Source organism: Scomber japonicus, chromosome 2 (genome assembly GCF_027409825.1).
Source record: "Scomber japonicus isolate fScoJap1 chromosome 2, fScoJap1.pri, whole genome shotgun sequence".
NCBI classification, from domain to species: domain Eukaryota; kingdom Metazoa; phylum Chordata; class Actinopteri; order Scombriformes; family Scombridae; genus Scomber; species Scomber japonicus.
In genome coordinates, this window is record NC_070579.1 from 18,370,039 (window position 1) to 18,387,966 (window position 17,928).

Below are 17,928 nucleotides of genomic sequence, written 5' to 3' on the forward strand. Positions count from 1 at the left end.
CTTTTTAATCAGTGGTATTGATTGTATCTCAACTGTTGCCTGCTAGTGTTTACATTAGAATGAATGTGGCACACTGCTTTTGTATAAAATATTTAGTTCAATAAGGAGAGATCAGTTAAGTGTATAATAGTATTTCTTTAGCTTAGCGAGAAAGACCTTGGTGATTATATTCCATCAATGTAAAAAGCGTCTTCATTAAGTGTAAGGTAAGATACTGTAGGTCACCCTGGAGTCTAGACGATGGTGGACTAAAGACAGCAGACTGTGGATAAAGGAAACTGTCTCACTGTGTCCTGGAGGAGGTATTATGCAATAATAGGTTTGAAAGATAAAATGACAGAATTGCAATGATATTGATGTGTTTTTTTAAAGAAAAGCATCTGAGCACTGATTTGGCCAGATTTGGTGATCGGAGTTGTGAATGTTGGGACACTGTTTCTAGATCGATGATGCAATTTCGTATTGTAAATAGAATATATGATTTATCTGTGTAAGAGAGCACGATGCTTTCTTACTTGTAATCAAGAAATTATTGGTTAATTGTTGCATCTGCTGAAGCCTAATCCACCCTTTAATGCTGTTTGAAGATCCTTCTTTTTTTCATTTGAAATTGTGGAAAATACCATTAAACAAACTGAGTGTACGTAATAAGGTATGTCTGGATGTTCAGTGTATCTCAGATAGCAGAAACAAAAAGGATACGATGATGAAACTGTGTCAGCAAACAGTGTCAACAGGGTCACAAACATGCGGTTCCCTCTTTTTCACAAACGTACATCAGTGTTATGAGGATGCTGGTGTAAAGCGATGGAGCCGCCGCCGAGTCATTTTCTCTGAATCACGTCTCAGACTAACAACCTGCATGTGCATCACCCAGAAATGATGGCGGTCTGCCTTTCCAACTCCCCCAGTGTCCGGGTAAACACTTGGGCATGTTTGTCACCTTGAGGCTGTATTTCTGAGGTGTTGGAGCGAGTCACGCTTAGAGAGAGAGAGAGAGAGAGAGAAAGAGAGAGGGAGAGAGGTGTGTATGTATGTGTGTGTTGAAATTAGGATTGACAACAGGAAGCAGCCACATCCCATTCCTCCTTTCTGTTAAACCTCCTGTGTGCTTTCTGCTTCCACATGACTGCAGATTTCTGTTTGCTGTCTGTTGCTTTAGCCGCTGCAGTACAACCCCCCCCCCCAACCCTCCCCCTCACAGTCTTTATGCCCATTCCCTCCCATCAGCTTCACTCCTGCTTCTCCTCTCCTCTCTCTTCTCTTTCTTTCTGGTCTTCCCCTTTATCCTTACATTTCTCTTGGGACCGGGTGAAGAATTTTTCTCCCGCCTCTCCCTCCTGCTGCCCACCCTCTAACATCTATCTCATATTTTTGATCTTGCTCCTGATTCCCTTCCCTCTCTATAAGGATTTCATGCCGAGGTGCCTTCAGTTGAGTGGTTAGACAGCCGGGCAGTGTGGTGCATCAATGCATTACTTCCTCACACAGAGAAAGAGGGAAACGCTTTCCTCAGTTGCTCCTAACATGTTTCTCCTCATGGGATTCAGTCTCCATTAACAAGAACCTGATGCAGTTTAATAATTCATTTAGACAAAAATTCAGATGCCAAAAAAGATACAGTATGACCTTATTTTGACTTCATACAAACATATAGCTCAAAAACACTATTTATAGCAATTGTGACATATGTTACTCTATTAGATGCTGAGTCATGGTTGTTCTGTTTATTAACTTGAATAATGAGAGCAAAATTTCCACTTCAGGCTACTTATTCATACATCATATTAAATCATTAAATTAATCATTAAATCAAAATAAATGATTCTCAGACTCATTAATTGTGCACAGTAATGAGATGAATTGTATAAAATGAATCAATGAGGGAGTTTTACTAATGCTTGTTATTTTGACATGAGTACTACTGCACCTGGCAGCTGTCTCCCTTCATGTTCAATGTGTTTCTTGATGAGCAAGTTCATGCAACACAACAGAAGTTCAACAGAGGAGTGCTGCAAAATCATCGCTTGGTTCCACTGAGAGAAGTTCATATTTTGAATTTCTGTAATCATGTGTCATTTTTGATATTTGGCTGTGAGCAAATTCAATGTATAAAGCTGAATATTACAATAGCTAATCATATATTTATGTAATAAAAGAGACAGTGCCTGGTCCTGCCATTTTTCAATCCGTCTCTTCCTTTAGGCGCAATTTAAAATGTTTTCCATAAAATAAAGAAAAAGGAAATGCAGCATAAAACATTGACACAAATTGAAATAGGATATGAACCATTTTTTGACACATTTGAAAAGGTAATGCTAGAAATAGATACAAGACAAATGAAGTTAGAAGTGCAGCAGGAATAATGATGAAGGCTTAAAGCTGCACTGATCAATATTCATATATAAATAGTGGATCACATGACTATGTGTGAAAAGCATTGCCTATAGCGCTGAGCTCCTGTAGCTCTACAGCTCTACAGCATCTTTAAAGGATTTGGCTCCCGAGTTTCTATTTTTTTTCTTATTGTCAACACATCTCATGAGCAGAGCCAAACCAACATGAGCTGATCCTACTTACATTTATTTTGTGTGTATCCAAACTCTGATGTATTTTATTCCTCTCTGTCACGGCTGCACTGGGTGACTTGCTTCTTCACCACAAAGAGTGGACTCCAAAGAGTAATTACAGCAATCATATTTTCAGTTTTGGGAGAGTAGTTCTTTGTAAGATGAACACCACTGTGCATGAAACGCAGTGGTTTACAGCTTTACCAGCCTGTTGTGCTACATATCATAACCTCTTGACTTTATATGCATCTTTAATTTACCGTTGTTTTATTGTCTCTCATTGTTCTTCATGGTGAACATAGTGTTGCTTTTAACAGCTCAATAGCGAGATATTAACAATATAGAAGGCCAGAACCTCGACTCCAAATTAATGCTAATATTGCTCTGTGTCTGCTGGATGGGAAAATAGCCAATTAATACTAACAAGTCCACCAAGGTGATAGATAATATGTCAACATTGTGTTCACAGCTAGTTCCACTGCTCCTTAGTGCCCAATAAATCTATCAAAGGTCTATTTAAGGTAGCCAACGTCTGGGTAAGTGCTATCTTCTAGAGGTTTGTTCCAGCTTAAGTACCTTTTTGAATTATGTCTCTTAATTTATTTGTAACCAGAGCCTGCCTTGTCCTGTTTCCATCTTCAGTTTGTCCCTGCTGATAAAATCTATCAGATTTGTTGGCTGAGTGGTACGTTTGCCTTTTCCTTTTTCCGAAGTAGAGTGATTTGACAGTTTGGTGAGGATGAGATGGATTGAGAACAGCCTGGAGCTGAGACAGTTTATATCTCACACTCCTTTCAGGTTTCCTCTGTAAATTTCCCCAATGAGGAGCATTATCTCAAGCAGTGGAGACAGTGCACTGTAATAGGCCTCATTCAGACACTTTACACCCAACTGTATGAGTCTCAAAGAGCTTGATGTAGATAAAGATAATTTTTCTCTCATTATGAACAATTACAGAGAGACAAACAGATCACGTTGTACATGTAGAGATGTTATTGCAACTTAATTTCAGTATAATGTAGCTGCAGTTTTGATTGCACATCTGCTTTCATTTCTCCCCTGCAGTCAAACACCTAGACTAATTTTAGAGTCATATTTTTCTCATCTATGCCTGAAGATAAGAAAAGTTATCTGTGCCAAACACCAAACTATATTTATCCCAGAATGCCCCCATTTCAAGAAATATCACTGTGACTGTTGGTCCTGTGAACATTCAGTCAATGTTTTACAGTAGTTGTTGCATAAAAGCATCCACCAATTAGGTGGATGCTTTTATGCAAGGAATGGAAAAGAAGAACTAACTAATCCAAAGGGGCACAGAGTTTATGTCCCCCGTTCATTTTCTGCAGTGATGGTCTGAACCTTTTAATGGTTCCTTTTGGCTTTGTCAAGGTCAGATGGATGAGTTGCTCTGTTAAGCTCTCCTGACTGCATTGTTTAGACAGTGGAGGCTTGGGCTTGGGCTGTTTATAGGAACACAAACAGAGATTCATAAAGAAAGAAGGCAGCTTGGGAATTGCAGAAGTCCCATATGGAGGCAGATCCACATTGACAGGAATGAAAAGAAAGAGAGACACTTTGCTGAGGAGGGATTTGGGAAATGAATAGCTGACTAATTGTTTGGTATATTGATGGGCAGTTATGAAGACACAGTAAAATGTGTCAAAAGTTGTGTAATTTTAGCATGCTAGTTATCCCAACATGATGTAGTATGTATGCTCATTGCTTGACAGGATGTGAGCTGGATATTGATCATCAATTCTTAATCATTTATTAAGCAAGACACATTTGCTGGTTCCAGATCTAGTGTGACAATTTGCTGCTCTTTTCAGTTTCATGACATTGTAAAATTGAGTGTACCTTGGGTTCATGACTGTTGATGAAACAAGCAATCTGAATGAAATCTGACATTGGTTAGACAAAAGTAAACAGACCACTTGACAAATAGAATCATAATTAATAAGTACAGCCTTGGTAAAATGACCCACAACTTAAAAGATGAACAGTATGTTTGCAGGATGGATGTCAGTTAGGTGAAGTTTCTCTGCCGCTGATTGAACATGTTTTTGTCATTGTGGCAGCTGTCACTGAGGTGTGTGATACATTTATCCTTTTGGTGGGTGGTATCACCGGTTACTGTTGGCCGATCTGAACATGTACTTTGTCAAGGCCATTGATGCAGAGATCACTCATCGTTACTGCACATTTGGGAACTGTGTCAGAGCTGCAACACTTACAGTAATCCACAAGCTGATAGACAGAAAACAGAATATGTCACTGTGGACTATTGAAATAGTTCTTAAGTTTGAAATGAGTGTTATTTTTGGCATTTCAAAGTAAAATGAATTGATAGACAGAAAAATCAGTAATCACAAGCCAAGCACACATTTACTGGGTTGCATCATATGATGAAACTAATCAGATCTCAGCATTTAAGAGTGTTTCCAGAGCATGTATGCACACATGACTAGTCTTGCAGTTATTGTTCAGACAACGCTGGGAAGAATTTATTCAAGGAATGTGATAATATATGCTGAGCAGGCTACAGACATCTACTTACACTTTCTGAACTTGTGGTTTGTTTGCCTCTGTATCTGGGTAACACACTGTCCCTTAAAATGACAGGAACTTGGCCCCCTTCTGCCTGTGATATAAATATCCAGCTGCTCTCTCACCCTCTATTCTTCTTCTTCTTCTTCTTCCTCCACTCTCTCTCTCTTTGTGTTTATATTCTGTATTCATCTCCGTCACCAACCCTCTGTGTTTACAGTCTCCATACAAAAATGGCAGGACAGCAGCTGGCATGTATGTTAGAGGGGTTTTGAAAAAAATGTGAAAAGAATAAAATAGTGTCCTGAAGTCACATAAGGACCATCTGTTATCACATGTGCATTTCTGCCACAAGCGATCTATTCCTAATCAGATAGTTTTACAAATCAGACAGACAGAGAATAGAAAACACAAATCGCTTCAGTCATAATAAAGTATATTCTCTATTCTCCTCTGCCCTCAGGGAGGTTGCCCAGATTGACCAGTTCCTGCAGGAGACGGCAGCACGGGAAGCCAACGCCAAGGTACGCCTGCAGCAGTTTATTGAGGAGCTGCTGGACCGCGCTGACCGCGCCGAAAAACAGCTGCAGATCATCAGCAGCTGTGGCACCACGCCGAATGGCAGCTTGGGACGCTGCAGTCTACAGGCTTCAAAGGGCAATGGACGCCAGGTGAGGTTATCATAACATGATAGCTCAGAACAAATACTTTTTAAATTGTTGAATTGATGCTCACCATGACCTGCATGATAATACAAAGATTATTGAGATGATTCAACAAGTCATATTGTTTTTCAAATCATATAATAAGATTCAGGCCAAATTCAGATTATTTTATTTTATTTTTATTATTTTATTGTGATTTTTTTAGAAAATAATTATCATTAGCCAGTAACTTTAAGGCTGGAACCTTTTCCTGCTGAATTGTGCATACGCATTGATTATATTGAGTAGTGTCCCTGGGATGCACCACAGGTGAAACCTCTAATAGACTTCATGATGCCAGAGACACGTCTACAACATTCCCAATTCTTTTTTTAAACATAAGCAGTTAATATTCAATAAACTGGAATCACCTCGAAGTGAAACTGCACACACTGGATGAGACTTTCTGGCTGAATGGGTTTGTTAGAGGAACCAGACAATCGTGTGTGTGTGTGTGTGTGTGTGTGTGTGTTTTGGGTGTGTATGCTTTAAGTCATGTAGCTGATTTGCTGTATCTCCTGCTCTAGGAATCCTCTCGCCATTACCTTCTTGTTAACTGTATTTGCAGGATTTTAATTGAACCTTGCAGAGAATTTTTTTTAAACCTTAATTACTGAACTTGAAGTGATAGTGCTTAAATTATATTATGACAACAAGTTTTTTTTTATTTCAGTTTATTTATATGTATGAACTACAGTATATGTCATTGACACTGTGTTTTAATTGTACTTAATACCTAAAGATAGTGGTCCCTCTCAATTTAAGTGGACCTATCATGCTTTTCCTCATTTCATCATCGCTGTGATTATTTCTGCTAAAACTATTCCTCACTATGTTATTTCAAACTGGTCTGCTGAACTAAGCCGGACAATCAGAACAGCCTGTTTGAGACAGAGGCTAAACTAAGGGGCTGTATAAAGGGCCAGTATAAGATAATGTCAGTGATCTTAATTGTAACACTGTGTAGCCTGTAGCAAAAAATACTTAAATATGTTTTCTGCAAACCAATGTTCAGAAAGTTTTATTTTTCTTTTTTTTCTTGACTTTTACCGAAAGCTTTTTGCCCCATGACTGACCTAAAACCTAAATGTAGACTTTCTCTCTTCAGATTTTAAGATCAGTCAGTTCCTTGTCTGTTTCCGCATGCCAATGGATGACTGAATAATCAACATGACAAGTACAAGTGTGGAGTCACAGACTGGTTGGCACCTTGTTACACTAAGGGAAGCCCAGAGATGTCACCGGACCACTCATACTCAAAACCTGGCTCTCCATCTCTCTGTCACGGCATCAACAAGGTCGCCCTTACAGTATCTCCTAGGAGACAGCTTTTAGAGCCACAGAGATGTTTGAGGAATAACAGTAAGAGAAAGGATGACTGACTGCTTTCCTGCTCTCTGCCCAGCTCAGTCTAATGCATTTCTTCACAGGAGGTGCGAGATAGGTGCACATTGTTTGGCTTTGTAACTGAGGTAAATTGGAGAGAATGAAAGCAAAAAATACAGAAAGACTTCATTTTAAGACCAACCTCAAGTCAACAGATTCAAGTTTTACCTCCTGATGCACAGGAAAAAAGTTTTGCGTTCCTCCGATTGCTGAGAGATTTGTCTCTGTTCTGCTGTCACGGCTTGCTGGCCAGGAATGAGAACCATGGATAGTGTTTGCCTGTTTCCTCTCTCGTCCATTTTCACTGGCATGTGGCCAGAGACAAACTGTGTGAGTTAGAGGGAGAGAGGGAGTGACAGTGCCTGTGTTTATGCACATTTTCTCTCTATGGTACATCGCCGGTCTGGTACACAAAGTTCCACCTGGCACTAGTTCACACACATAGATACACTTACATATTCAACACAGTGTATTTTAATGCACAGGCAGCTTTGATCGCTGTATGGAAGGACCAGGAGGATTTTTCACCCGGACAAATAGAGTGAGAGAGAGTGCACGGCAACATCTAAGATCTCAAAATTCTCACCCTTTTACTCCCTTCAGAGCTGCAACCAAACATTTTAAGTTGTAGGAAAGCTGGAGTTTTGCATCATTAAAAGAGTACTCAACCAAAAAGAACCTATCTCTGACTCACAATGGACAGTTTATCCCTCTCAAAAAAGGATCAATATTGTTGCAGCAGAATCAGAAATGTCATCTTTTTTATTTCATGCGCTCTCCTGCTTTGTCCGGCTGCCTACACTACCCACAATGCACCTAAAGTCAATACACTCAGCTGGACTGTACATTCTCATTAGGTGCATGTGTAATAATTGTCCTAATTCCTAATAATTCTTAACACACCTTAGCACTTGGACTGTCAGGATCCTTCTATCCTTTCTAACGTAAGTACTTTGTAAACTTCGCTATAGCGCCACCCTCAGACCAAATAGTTTTCAGTGAATATCCAGAGTTCCGAGATGATCATTTTACTTTTTTTAAAAAATGTTTTCATTTTAGACTTTAGACATCACTGCAGTCTTTGTCAAATTATCTTGAAAACCAGTTTCTGGATCATGACCCTGCCCCCACCCCACCCCATAATGTATCTTAATTTGAACACGGATGTTAATTCTTGACTTTGGACATAGATAATCTACAGTACTGTATTTAATAGTGATATGATAACCTTTACTTTGTATAAAACGTTACACTATAGATGTGGTTTATGGCTCTGAAAACATTAAGTGGATTTTTGAGTTTACATGGTCTCAGTCATGTAATTATCTTGTGGTTTTTTGGTGACCCATGGCCTTTTCTTAAATGTCACACTCAATCAGCCTCCCCAAAGAGCAAAACCTCTCCATGTTGGACATTTGCTGAGCTTTTCCTCTTGTGCCACCCTCAGGACAAAATGATCCCAATAGTCTGAACATGCTTCTTCTTCATCTATGACTGATCATCATTTCCTCAGCTGCTCTCATCAGTTGTACCATACACACTAAAATCTATGACTGTGAAGTGAAATTAAATCATACAGAAATGTCCAATGTCTTTGACATGAAGATCAGTTATGTTGTTTATTTAAACCTTATTATATTATATTCCCCAAACCAGAGCTGAGATGCCAAAGCTGGTTTGAATAAAGTTCAGAAAATCTACCCATGCTAACTGATATATTGAAGGTTTCTGTTTGATTTACTGTAAGATTTACTGCTCTTTTCATAGGGAATTTATTAAGCAGTGCACTGTAGACATTTTAATAGCAATGTAGCAATAATTTACAACATATACATTTTTTGTATAAATATAAAATAGTATACCTAAATTTCTCTCATTAAAAACTATCCTAACCACCTGAAGTCACTTGTATATTGTCAGTTGGGAACAAATCAATGATATAGCCGGAGCATAAAGGATGTGACCCCACTCACCTAATCTTACAAAACCTTATCTTACTTTGGGGTACCGAAATGTTTTCTTTATAAAACTTTTCTTTTTCTTTTTTCTTTCTTTCTGCATCTTCATGTCTCCCTGCAGAGAAACTCCAGCCTCTCTGGGAGCACAAGGGGAATGTACCAAGTGTCAGACCGACGTTCCTCCCCCAGCACAGGGTAAGTCAGCAGGCTGCTCCTTATACACATTATAGATGATTTCTAACCTAGCCAGACCTTTTTTTTTTACCATGAATGTGAAATATAATCCATCCAGATTACCACTGTGCCATAAAGAGCTTTGTGGTTACACTTACTGGTACACTTAACCAACAAGTTAAGAGGGAATTATCCAAGCTCTCAGTGGCCATATTACATGTGATATAATCAGGAATCAATTTGTCTTTCTTGCACATTTTCTTAAGGTAATAATAGGAAAGATTTTGTATTGACAGAGTGTCTGGAGCAGAAGGCCAGTTGTTTAGGGAGCTGTGCAGTCTCAGTCTGCAAGTTTATTTGGATAGAAACCTGATTTTCTGGTGTGGTTGGAGAATTTGAGGCCCTTGGCTGTCACATGAATTGGTTGCACCACGTCTTTCTTACCTAGAGCGAAACACAATCTGTCAGTTATGTGGAAATGTAACAGCTCCCCTGCAGCCCTGGATCTTTTTAACCACCATCTACTGTGCTGGCTACCCCTGCCCCATGGGACACAATGTCAGCCATGTGACCATGAGTGTTTGTAAGCACAGCAGCTGAAGTTACAGTACCTCATGGAAACAATAGAAACAGTGGAAGTGCCATGGTTTCTCCCTGTGTGACTCTAAAATTCAGATTTTAGTTATTTCAATAAACTCTTTTTAAAGAAAGAGTCCACACAAGCAGGGCTGCATGCAGACTTTGCATCGCAGCAAATAGCAAACTATCATTATATTAGTTTTTCTGTTTTCTGAAGTTCACTTAAATTTATATTGCAATACTTAAATGCTAAAACAATAAACAGACTGAATTAAGCACCCAACAGAAAATCAGTTGTTGATCATTTTCATAATCTGTGAATAATGAAAAAGGGACATATTGTGCTTTTTGTGATTTTCTATCATTTATATACTGTTATGGCATATATCTATGTTAAACATGGTCATATTTCCAAAACTTAATGTTAACGAATGTAAAATGCTCGCTTTAAGTCAATTTTGAGTAAAGAACGAGGAAAATAAGTGAATATAAAAAATAATCCTACTACTCTACATAAATGCATGAGCAATGGAGCAATTGGAGCAAATGCATCCCCTATTAGAGAGTTATAGTTTTGCTACTCCACTTTTTGTCTTTTTATAAATAAACCATCATACAGTCACTGCAGTCAGGTGATTATATCTCAAGCAGCTTATATCAACAATTATTTTACTATGTTCAGCAACTGATAAAAAATAGTTTTCTTACAAACAGGTAATGTTAAGCCCATTAGTTTGAATTATTTCTCCCTCGACTTTCTCCCTCTCGAAATTTTTCTTAGATTTGGATAGCAGAGGGCACCATTAACCTCCCCATGATCCTCAGCTACAGTTGCTATGGAGATTAAGACAGTCTGCTTTGTTACTCTTTACAAAACCATAATTTATTTCAAACTGATTAAGATTTAGTGTGTATTCATGGAGTTTACTGTAGGTGGTCTAGAAATGCAGGAAATGTGTTTTAAATTATTTATTTTGTTCTGGGGAAGACCTTCAGACCCCCTCATCAATTATGTGTCTTTCCAAGTTTGCTCCCACATTTTAAAACATAACCAGCCGCCCATGGTCACATACATAGCCTCCAGGGCCACCGCAAGAACTGAGAGGAAGCTTTCAAACACAGGCTGAACTGAGGGGCAGCATAAAGGGCCAGCATGAGATAAATTCTTCTTTTTTTTATGTAAATCATTCAAAGTACTCCAGTAGATCCCCAGAATATAAGTATAGACCTGGAAATGTTTATGATACGTCTCCTTACAGACATTTATCAAGTAAAACTGCCTAACATTCGCTGATGCAAGCTCATTAAATGTGGGGATCTGCTGATTTCCTTGATTTATTATTACAAATTGAATACGTCTTCTTGGGCTCTGAGAAATTGTGATTGGCATTTTTCTCTACAGTATTTTGTTACATTGCAGTAGACTGATTGCATAAATAATTAACAAGTGCTCTTTTTGATATTGAGCAGACAGTGTGGTTTCATACATTGACGACTATATTAAGATATTTAATTGCAGTACAGTTTTGAACAATGTGATGTACAGATTGTATTTCAGTCAGAGGTGCAGGTCGGACGTCTCTCTACACACTCATTAAAGTATTTCTGAGTCTCTGCTGGAAATGTCAGACACACGGTCGCACCATGATACCCTGACTAACACAACTGTCATTCCCAGTTGGTGTGTGAGTGTGCTTTCTAATGTGATGTCACACAGAACATGTCAGGCCTTCCCCATTGAATCATGAATGACACGACACACACACACACAGTGGCCCAACAGCAACCCGCAAAGCCTTCTGTCTCACGTTATTAATAGCTCTTCATTAAGGACCAAGATATTTTTGCCACTATATGTAGCAAATGTCATCCTCTCAGTTGTGATTCTGTTTTGTGATTTATTGATATCGAGCTCACCAGATATTCATCTCACTGTCAAATATCAATATCAATAAATATCAATAATTGTATGTATTGCATAGTTTATGTGTAATAGCAATCAATTTGTAATTGTAACAGTGTCTGTATGGATAGATGTCAAATAAAGACGCTCTACTTAATGACCAAAAGCAATGATTTTGTCGATCAGGACATTAAAACTAACATTCAGAGTGAAGTGTATCCACTTTTTTAATGTTTATGTGCACAGTAGGAAACAACACAAGCAGTGAGATGAGACAGGAGGGAGTGTGTTTCTCCTGCCTCTGATTATTGTGTTTTATATTTGCTTTGCAGTCTTGATACACACACAAACACTGAAATAATTAGTTAGCAGTAGCTAATCATATGGGATTGAGGTCAGTTCTATGTCGTTATGTCATGCAGTTGATTTAATGTTGTGAAAACATTAAAGTGGTGCAACTGTTTTTACAACCAGCTCATTAGAGAATTTATTCATGATTTGAAAAAGCCAGATTTTGTCAGTGTCCCAGTTTTGATGGTGAAACCATAAACAAACACCGTTGGTTATTTGTGGCACAGCATCCCATATCCTGTGCATCCTTTTCCTGCAGTATCACCTGTGGTCCTTTTTTGTTTTTATCCCTAAAATGATACGTGCGGATGCTTTGACTCAGCATTTGACTGAGCATTATTATGCTGAGAGGAAAAAGGAAGGAGCAGTGAGATGGAAGAAACGCAGAATGAAAGAAAACTGTCCTAGTTTTTGAGAAGCTGATATTTGCAACTGCTCATTACTTGTGTTATTTTCAGTACTGTAGCAGTATGTACTGTATAATAGCTGCCCTCATTCTACTGGAAATCCTGTGAAACGCAGTTCTGTCTTACAGCACCTTTTTGTGGTTCATTTTGGTTTCAGAGGTTCATTGCATCCATTACTGTCAACTTTAAATACTAAACCTGCTGATGTCCTTAGTGGATGTGAATCTCACATAAAACAGCTGTTTTCCAAGACAATAATAATCAGAAGAATCAATTGAACAAATGCATTACGAGGAGATTTATAGATGGTAGTGGTTTCATCAGGATCTTTAATGTGCAGTGCTTGTGCATGGGTGAGTGTGCCGTTGGATAACTAGAGTTGTACTTATCACATACAGTATCTACTGTGCCTAATTAGTTTTATCTTCTACCAAGTGTCAAGTGGAAGTAGGACTGCATATCTCATTTAATTCTGTGAAAACATGGCATGACATGGTAATGTGTTAATTTTGAAAAATGAAATGAAATACAGTTTTTTCCAGTCTAGTCATGATTACCATGTGAATGTACAGTATTAATGATAGAAAAGGATATTTGCAACAGTGATCTTCTCGAGGCAGTGCAATTATTTTGAGCTTTTTCTGTATTATAGGGCCAATAGATGACCCTCTATTCAAATATACACCACTGGAGCGTTTTCAAGACTTGATTCTGCCTCTGTTAGAACATCATGAATAGATTCAACTTTGATGGATTTGTCACGTTATGATGTAAATTCTCATTGTTGAGACCAATTGGACCACCTAGTTAATATTGTACAACTATTTCAGAGCAATTCAGTCATAAATTGTTTTACTGGTACTTATCTCTCACTTCCATCTCTTTTTTTGCAGAGCATCAGGTCGAATCAAGTCTGTATCACAGGGCTCTGGGGGTTACGATAGTGACAGCGTGGAGATGCATCCTATGGAGGATTGTCCCGAGTCTCAGTACTATCACATGCAGTGCCGGCTGGGTGAGGGGGGTTACGAGCGCTCCCCTGGATGTGGTGGAGGAGGATCGAGAAACTGGGGTCTCCGTAAACAGGCTATCCAGAACTGGCAGCGGCGACCTTACAGGAACAGCACTGAAGGCGATGAGGGAGACGTGTCAGACGTGGGCTCCCGGACCACCGAGTCTGAAGTGGAGATGTGGGAGCAAGAGAGGAGAGCTGTGGCTGAAGTCCAGCAGTCTGCCGCCCCCTATCCTCACCACAGCAGAGCCGGATATCGCCCTAACGCAGGTAAGGACTCTTATTCTTAGAAATGTACATATTGAATCTCACATATTCTCTCCAGTCTAACCATCCAGCCAGTAACTCTGACACATGGGATTTACAGAATAAAGGCCTTGGAATGACTCCCATAAGATCAATGACTGATGTGGAACTGGGTCAGGCTGAGTCACTGTAATATTTCAGGAGCTGTGTCACTGACCAAACTCATTCTACAAATTAAGAGGAGTGCGGAGCAGCTGTGAGCTTATATGGCAACATAGAGAGGAATGGAAGAGACCACATACTGGATGTGATGCAGAGTGTAGACACCACAGTGTAAATCACTTAAAAAATCACTTAAACTCTGAAGAAACTTAAAGCACAATCACAACACGGCTACAGATTTTAGTTATGGTGTTTATTTAATTTCATGGATGGACATGTTGCATACTGTAGGGCTGCAACTAATGATTCATTTCATAATCTGCAGATTGATTATGGTCTATAAAATGTTAGAAAAAATATCTTCAGATGTCTTGTTTATTCAAATCATGCGTTTAAGACCTAAAGTTATTCAGTTTACTATGATGTATGACAAAGAAAAACAAGAAAAGAAACATTTGACAAGTTGAAACCAACAAAATCACATAAACCAAACACAAAATCATTATTACTAGAACTAGTGTATCCTGACAAAGATGAACAGCAGTTTCTAGTTGAAACTAACAGAGGCAGAGAAGGAAAGATATTTAATTCAGTGGGCAATATATGAAAGTATAATGTGTTTTCACAGCACCATATACCATATGTCACCATGTGTAGTTTTTAGAGAACAAAACACATGTTATTGCTCCATTTTCAACAAAAGCATTCATCTGTTTTTCTGTTTATTTAAATAGCATCTCTCAAACACAGAGGCAATGCTTTATGTAAGGAGATAAAAATAAAATTAAAAGATTAAAAGCATATGTAAAAATGAAATGGAATCAAATTAGATACATTCATTTGAAAACAAATAAGCAAAAAAAAGAAGGTATAATGCAGTTATAAGTTTACCCAAATTCACAAGAAAAATTGTGATTCTGCACGTCATTAGGTATTTATTCATTTTGTGTTCTTGTTTTTGTATTCAAATGTTATTTTCTAAATATATCTTAACAGGGATATGATGAGGCATATATTATACTGTTTATAATACTGCTAATTGTCATGCAGTGCAGTCTGATATGATTTGAATTTATTTTGTTGATGACAAGTGTGATTTAATTATCTACAGTTTATTTTTCAGGATGTGTTTACAATGTTTTGTTTACCATCAGTATGTCTGTCATAGACGATGAGTAAACCAAGTCATACATTGCTGCAAGTCCTACACTATACTTTCTGTGTGTCTGTGTCTATGGTAGACTTATAACATATTTGTATTCAGCAGAGCACTATTTGCCTGATGTATCCTCTCAGTTTCCTCTCTCGTACTAAGCTTTTTGCTTCTATGAGCGAGCCAAGTTGGAACGCCAGTCATGCTTGAACATTTTTTCAGCTCTTTCACAGATTGTACATCTCTCTGTTAACTTCCTGCCGTGCCAAGATCTTTAAACTCACTGCTGCTACCCTCCATTTTTCCCCACCTGCTGTTGGGTTTCTTATAAATACGAGGTGGACTTGAGTAGTCAGTGAAAGAGCGAAACTGGGCCAGAGCCCTCTGACAAATCTGTATGAACTGCTATGACAGCTCCATTAATTCAAAGATCTGTCTCATGTAACACTCAACATGTTACTGGCATTCCTCTGCTCTGACGTAGTTCTCCTTATTGGGAAGGTCTCTGCCAGGTTTGATCAGATGGTATGGATCTACATGCTCAGTTTTTTTATCGCCGCATGTTACACACAGCTCTGCTTTTTTAGTTCATTTGGCAGTCTTGAGCGTAGGTGGTGTGTGTGTGTGTGTGTGTGTTTGTGTGTGTATGAGAGAGAAAAAGAAAGAGAGAGTGAGAGAAAGAGAAAGAGGAAGAGTGTAAGCAATGGTTCATAGCCCTGATGGTATCAAGCAGACTCCTTCCAAGGCCAAAGATGAAAATGAGTCATCTAGGAGAAATCTTGCTGGGAGGAATAAGCTGTTTGAATTGGACACTTGGTAATAGCCAGTAGATAGCAATACGGAGGATAAAAATGAAAGGAAGGAGAAAAAAATTATGTAATCTCATTCAGTGTCTCGTTGAAGGTTGGCGCCACCATGCGACAGAAAATCTTTTTAGCATTTCTGGCCATGTCCTTCTAGTGTACATCCTCTTTAAAAAATTCAATAAGTCCACAAAATAGAGAGCATCTCTCCAAGCACAGTTACCAAGTCACTTTTTTGTTTTTGAAATGAATAACTAAATAATAATAAAAAGTAGAAATTGCAGAGTTTTAACCATTTCCCACCCACTGGCCCACCCTGCAGGACACTAGCACAATGAGGAACACTCACTGCTGATTGCTCATACTGTTAAAAGTTACAGTATATAAATATGAACATGTAAGTTATGTGTCAGTAGATTAGACTTTTTTGATGTCATAAAAAAAATGGCATTATAAAAATAATACATGTAAATTACACATCTGACACTATTATGTTTGTAACATGTGGTGTCTTCCTACCTTCAAAGCAGGATGGCCATCCCACAGTTTAAGGAATCCTTGAAAACCTTATGTCAAAATTCATCATAATGGTTTAAACATTAGAAATAGTCCATTTGTTTGAATTTAAGCTAGTGCCCTCCAGTGGTGAAGCACATACAAGCAACAAAATAGTTTTTTGTTCCCATAGGTCGATCAGAAGGGGGCTACAACAAGCCCTGCCGTCATGAGAAGAGCCCATCCAAATCCAACGAGGTGATCAGTCCAGAGATCCTGAAGATGCGTGCCGCTCTCTTCTGCATTTTCACCTACCTGGACACTAAAACTCTGCTGAGAGCTGCTGAGGTCTGCCGCAACTGGAGGTTTGTGGCTCGTCACCCGGCTGTCTGGACCAGAGTGCTGCTCGAGAACGCTCGCATTTCTTCCAAGGTGAAAGCTGATAGAAACTTTTAACAGTAAATAGCAGCAGCATGTATGGTAATGCATGTAACTGTGTCACCCTTTCTGATCTGTATTATTAAGATCTTCACTGATTTCATTGTTCCTCTTGTAGTTCCTGGGCACACTGTCTCAGTGGTGCACTCAGACGCACTCACTCATCCTGCAAAACCTCAAACCACGACAGCGTGGCAAGAAGGAAACCAAGGAGGACTACCTTAAAAGCACACGGTGAGACACACATGCAGTAGAAACTCAAATACAGGCAGGATGTCAAAGCTGCACGCAGTTTACAATAAACTGACCTCAGGTTGCACATTACTACAGTGTGTGTTGTTTTGGCTTTGATAAGCACTTTGCTTTGCAATCTATTGAACTGAGTGACAGGCTAAATGACTCCTTAAACAGTGATTGATGAGAGGAAACCAACAAGAGGAACATGTGTGATTAATTACCCATCTGTGCTGTTCAATTATGTTCAGCATATAAAACATCAGTTTTCATTTCCTGAATGAAGACCGATAGAGGTTTGATATGAGTGAGTAAAGTTGTGTCTAAATGTCCAGTGTGGGGGACACACAGTATGTTATAGCTCAAACTACTCCTTCATTGAGCAGACTCTGCATAGACATGCTGCCACTTGCATATATTGCCAAATACATTGCAGGAACATTTTGTTATGTGCTATAAATAGTAGAAGTGCTGTGCTGAAGGACAGGAGAATGACCTCCTCTGCTGTGTCTCTGCTACTCAGTTTTTTCTTGTCACTCTTCCCTTAATGTCTCCATCTTAGTGGCTGTCTGGAGGAGGGTCTGGAGGCGTTGTTAAAGGCCACAGGAAGTAACCTACTGATATTAAAGATTTCTCACTGCCCCAACCTGCTGACTGACCGCTCCCTCTGGCTGGCCAGCTGCTACTGCCGAGCTCTGCAGGCTGTCACTTACAGGTACACCTACCCAACTTCCATTAAATCTTCACCTTGAAATTCTAACAGAAATTTCCACTTAATCCCCACTGAATGAGTTCATAAAACT

The 17,928-nt window shown here is 38.9% G+C and overlaps 1 protein-coding gene across 1 annotated transcript in view; it reads left to right on the forward strand.

Annotated features, from left to right (window-relative positions):
* Positions 1–17,928, forward strand: part of fbxo41 (F-box protein 41) — a 30,750-nt gene that overhangs the window by 9,594 nt on the left and 3,228 nt on the right. The window contains exons 3-8 of the mRNA XM_053338119.1: positions 5,584–5,791; positions 9,290–9,363; positions 13,476–13,864; positions 16,647–16,885; positions 17,010–17,125; positions 17,688–17,840. Of these exons, the coding sequence (XP_053194094.1) occupies positions 5,584–5,791; positions 9,290–9,363; positions 13,476–13,864; positions 16,647–16,885; positions 17,010–17,125; positions 17,688–17,840 (1,179 nt within the window). The remainder of the gene's footprint in view (positions 1–5,583; positions 5,792–9,289; positions 9,364–13,475; positions 13,865–16,646; positions 16,886–17,009; positions 17,126–17,687; positions 17,841–17,928) is intronic.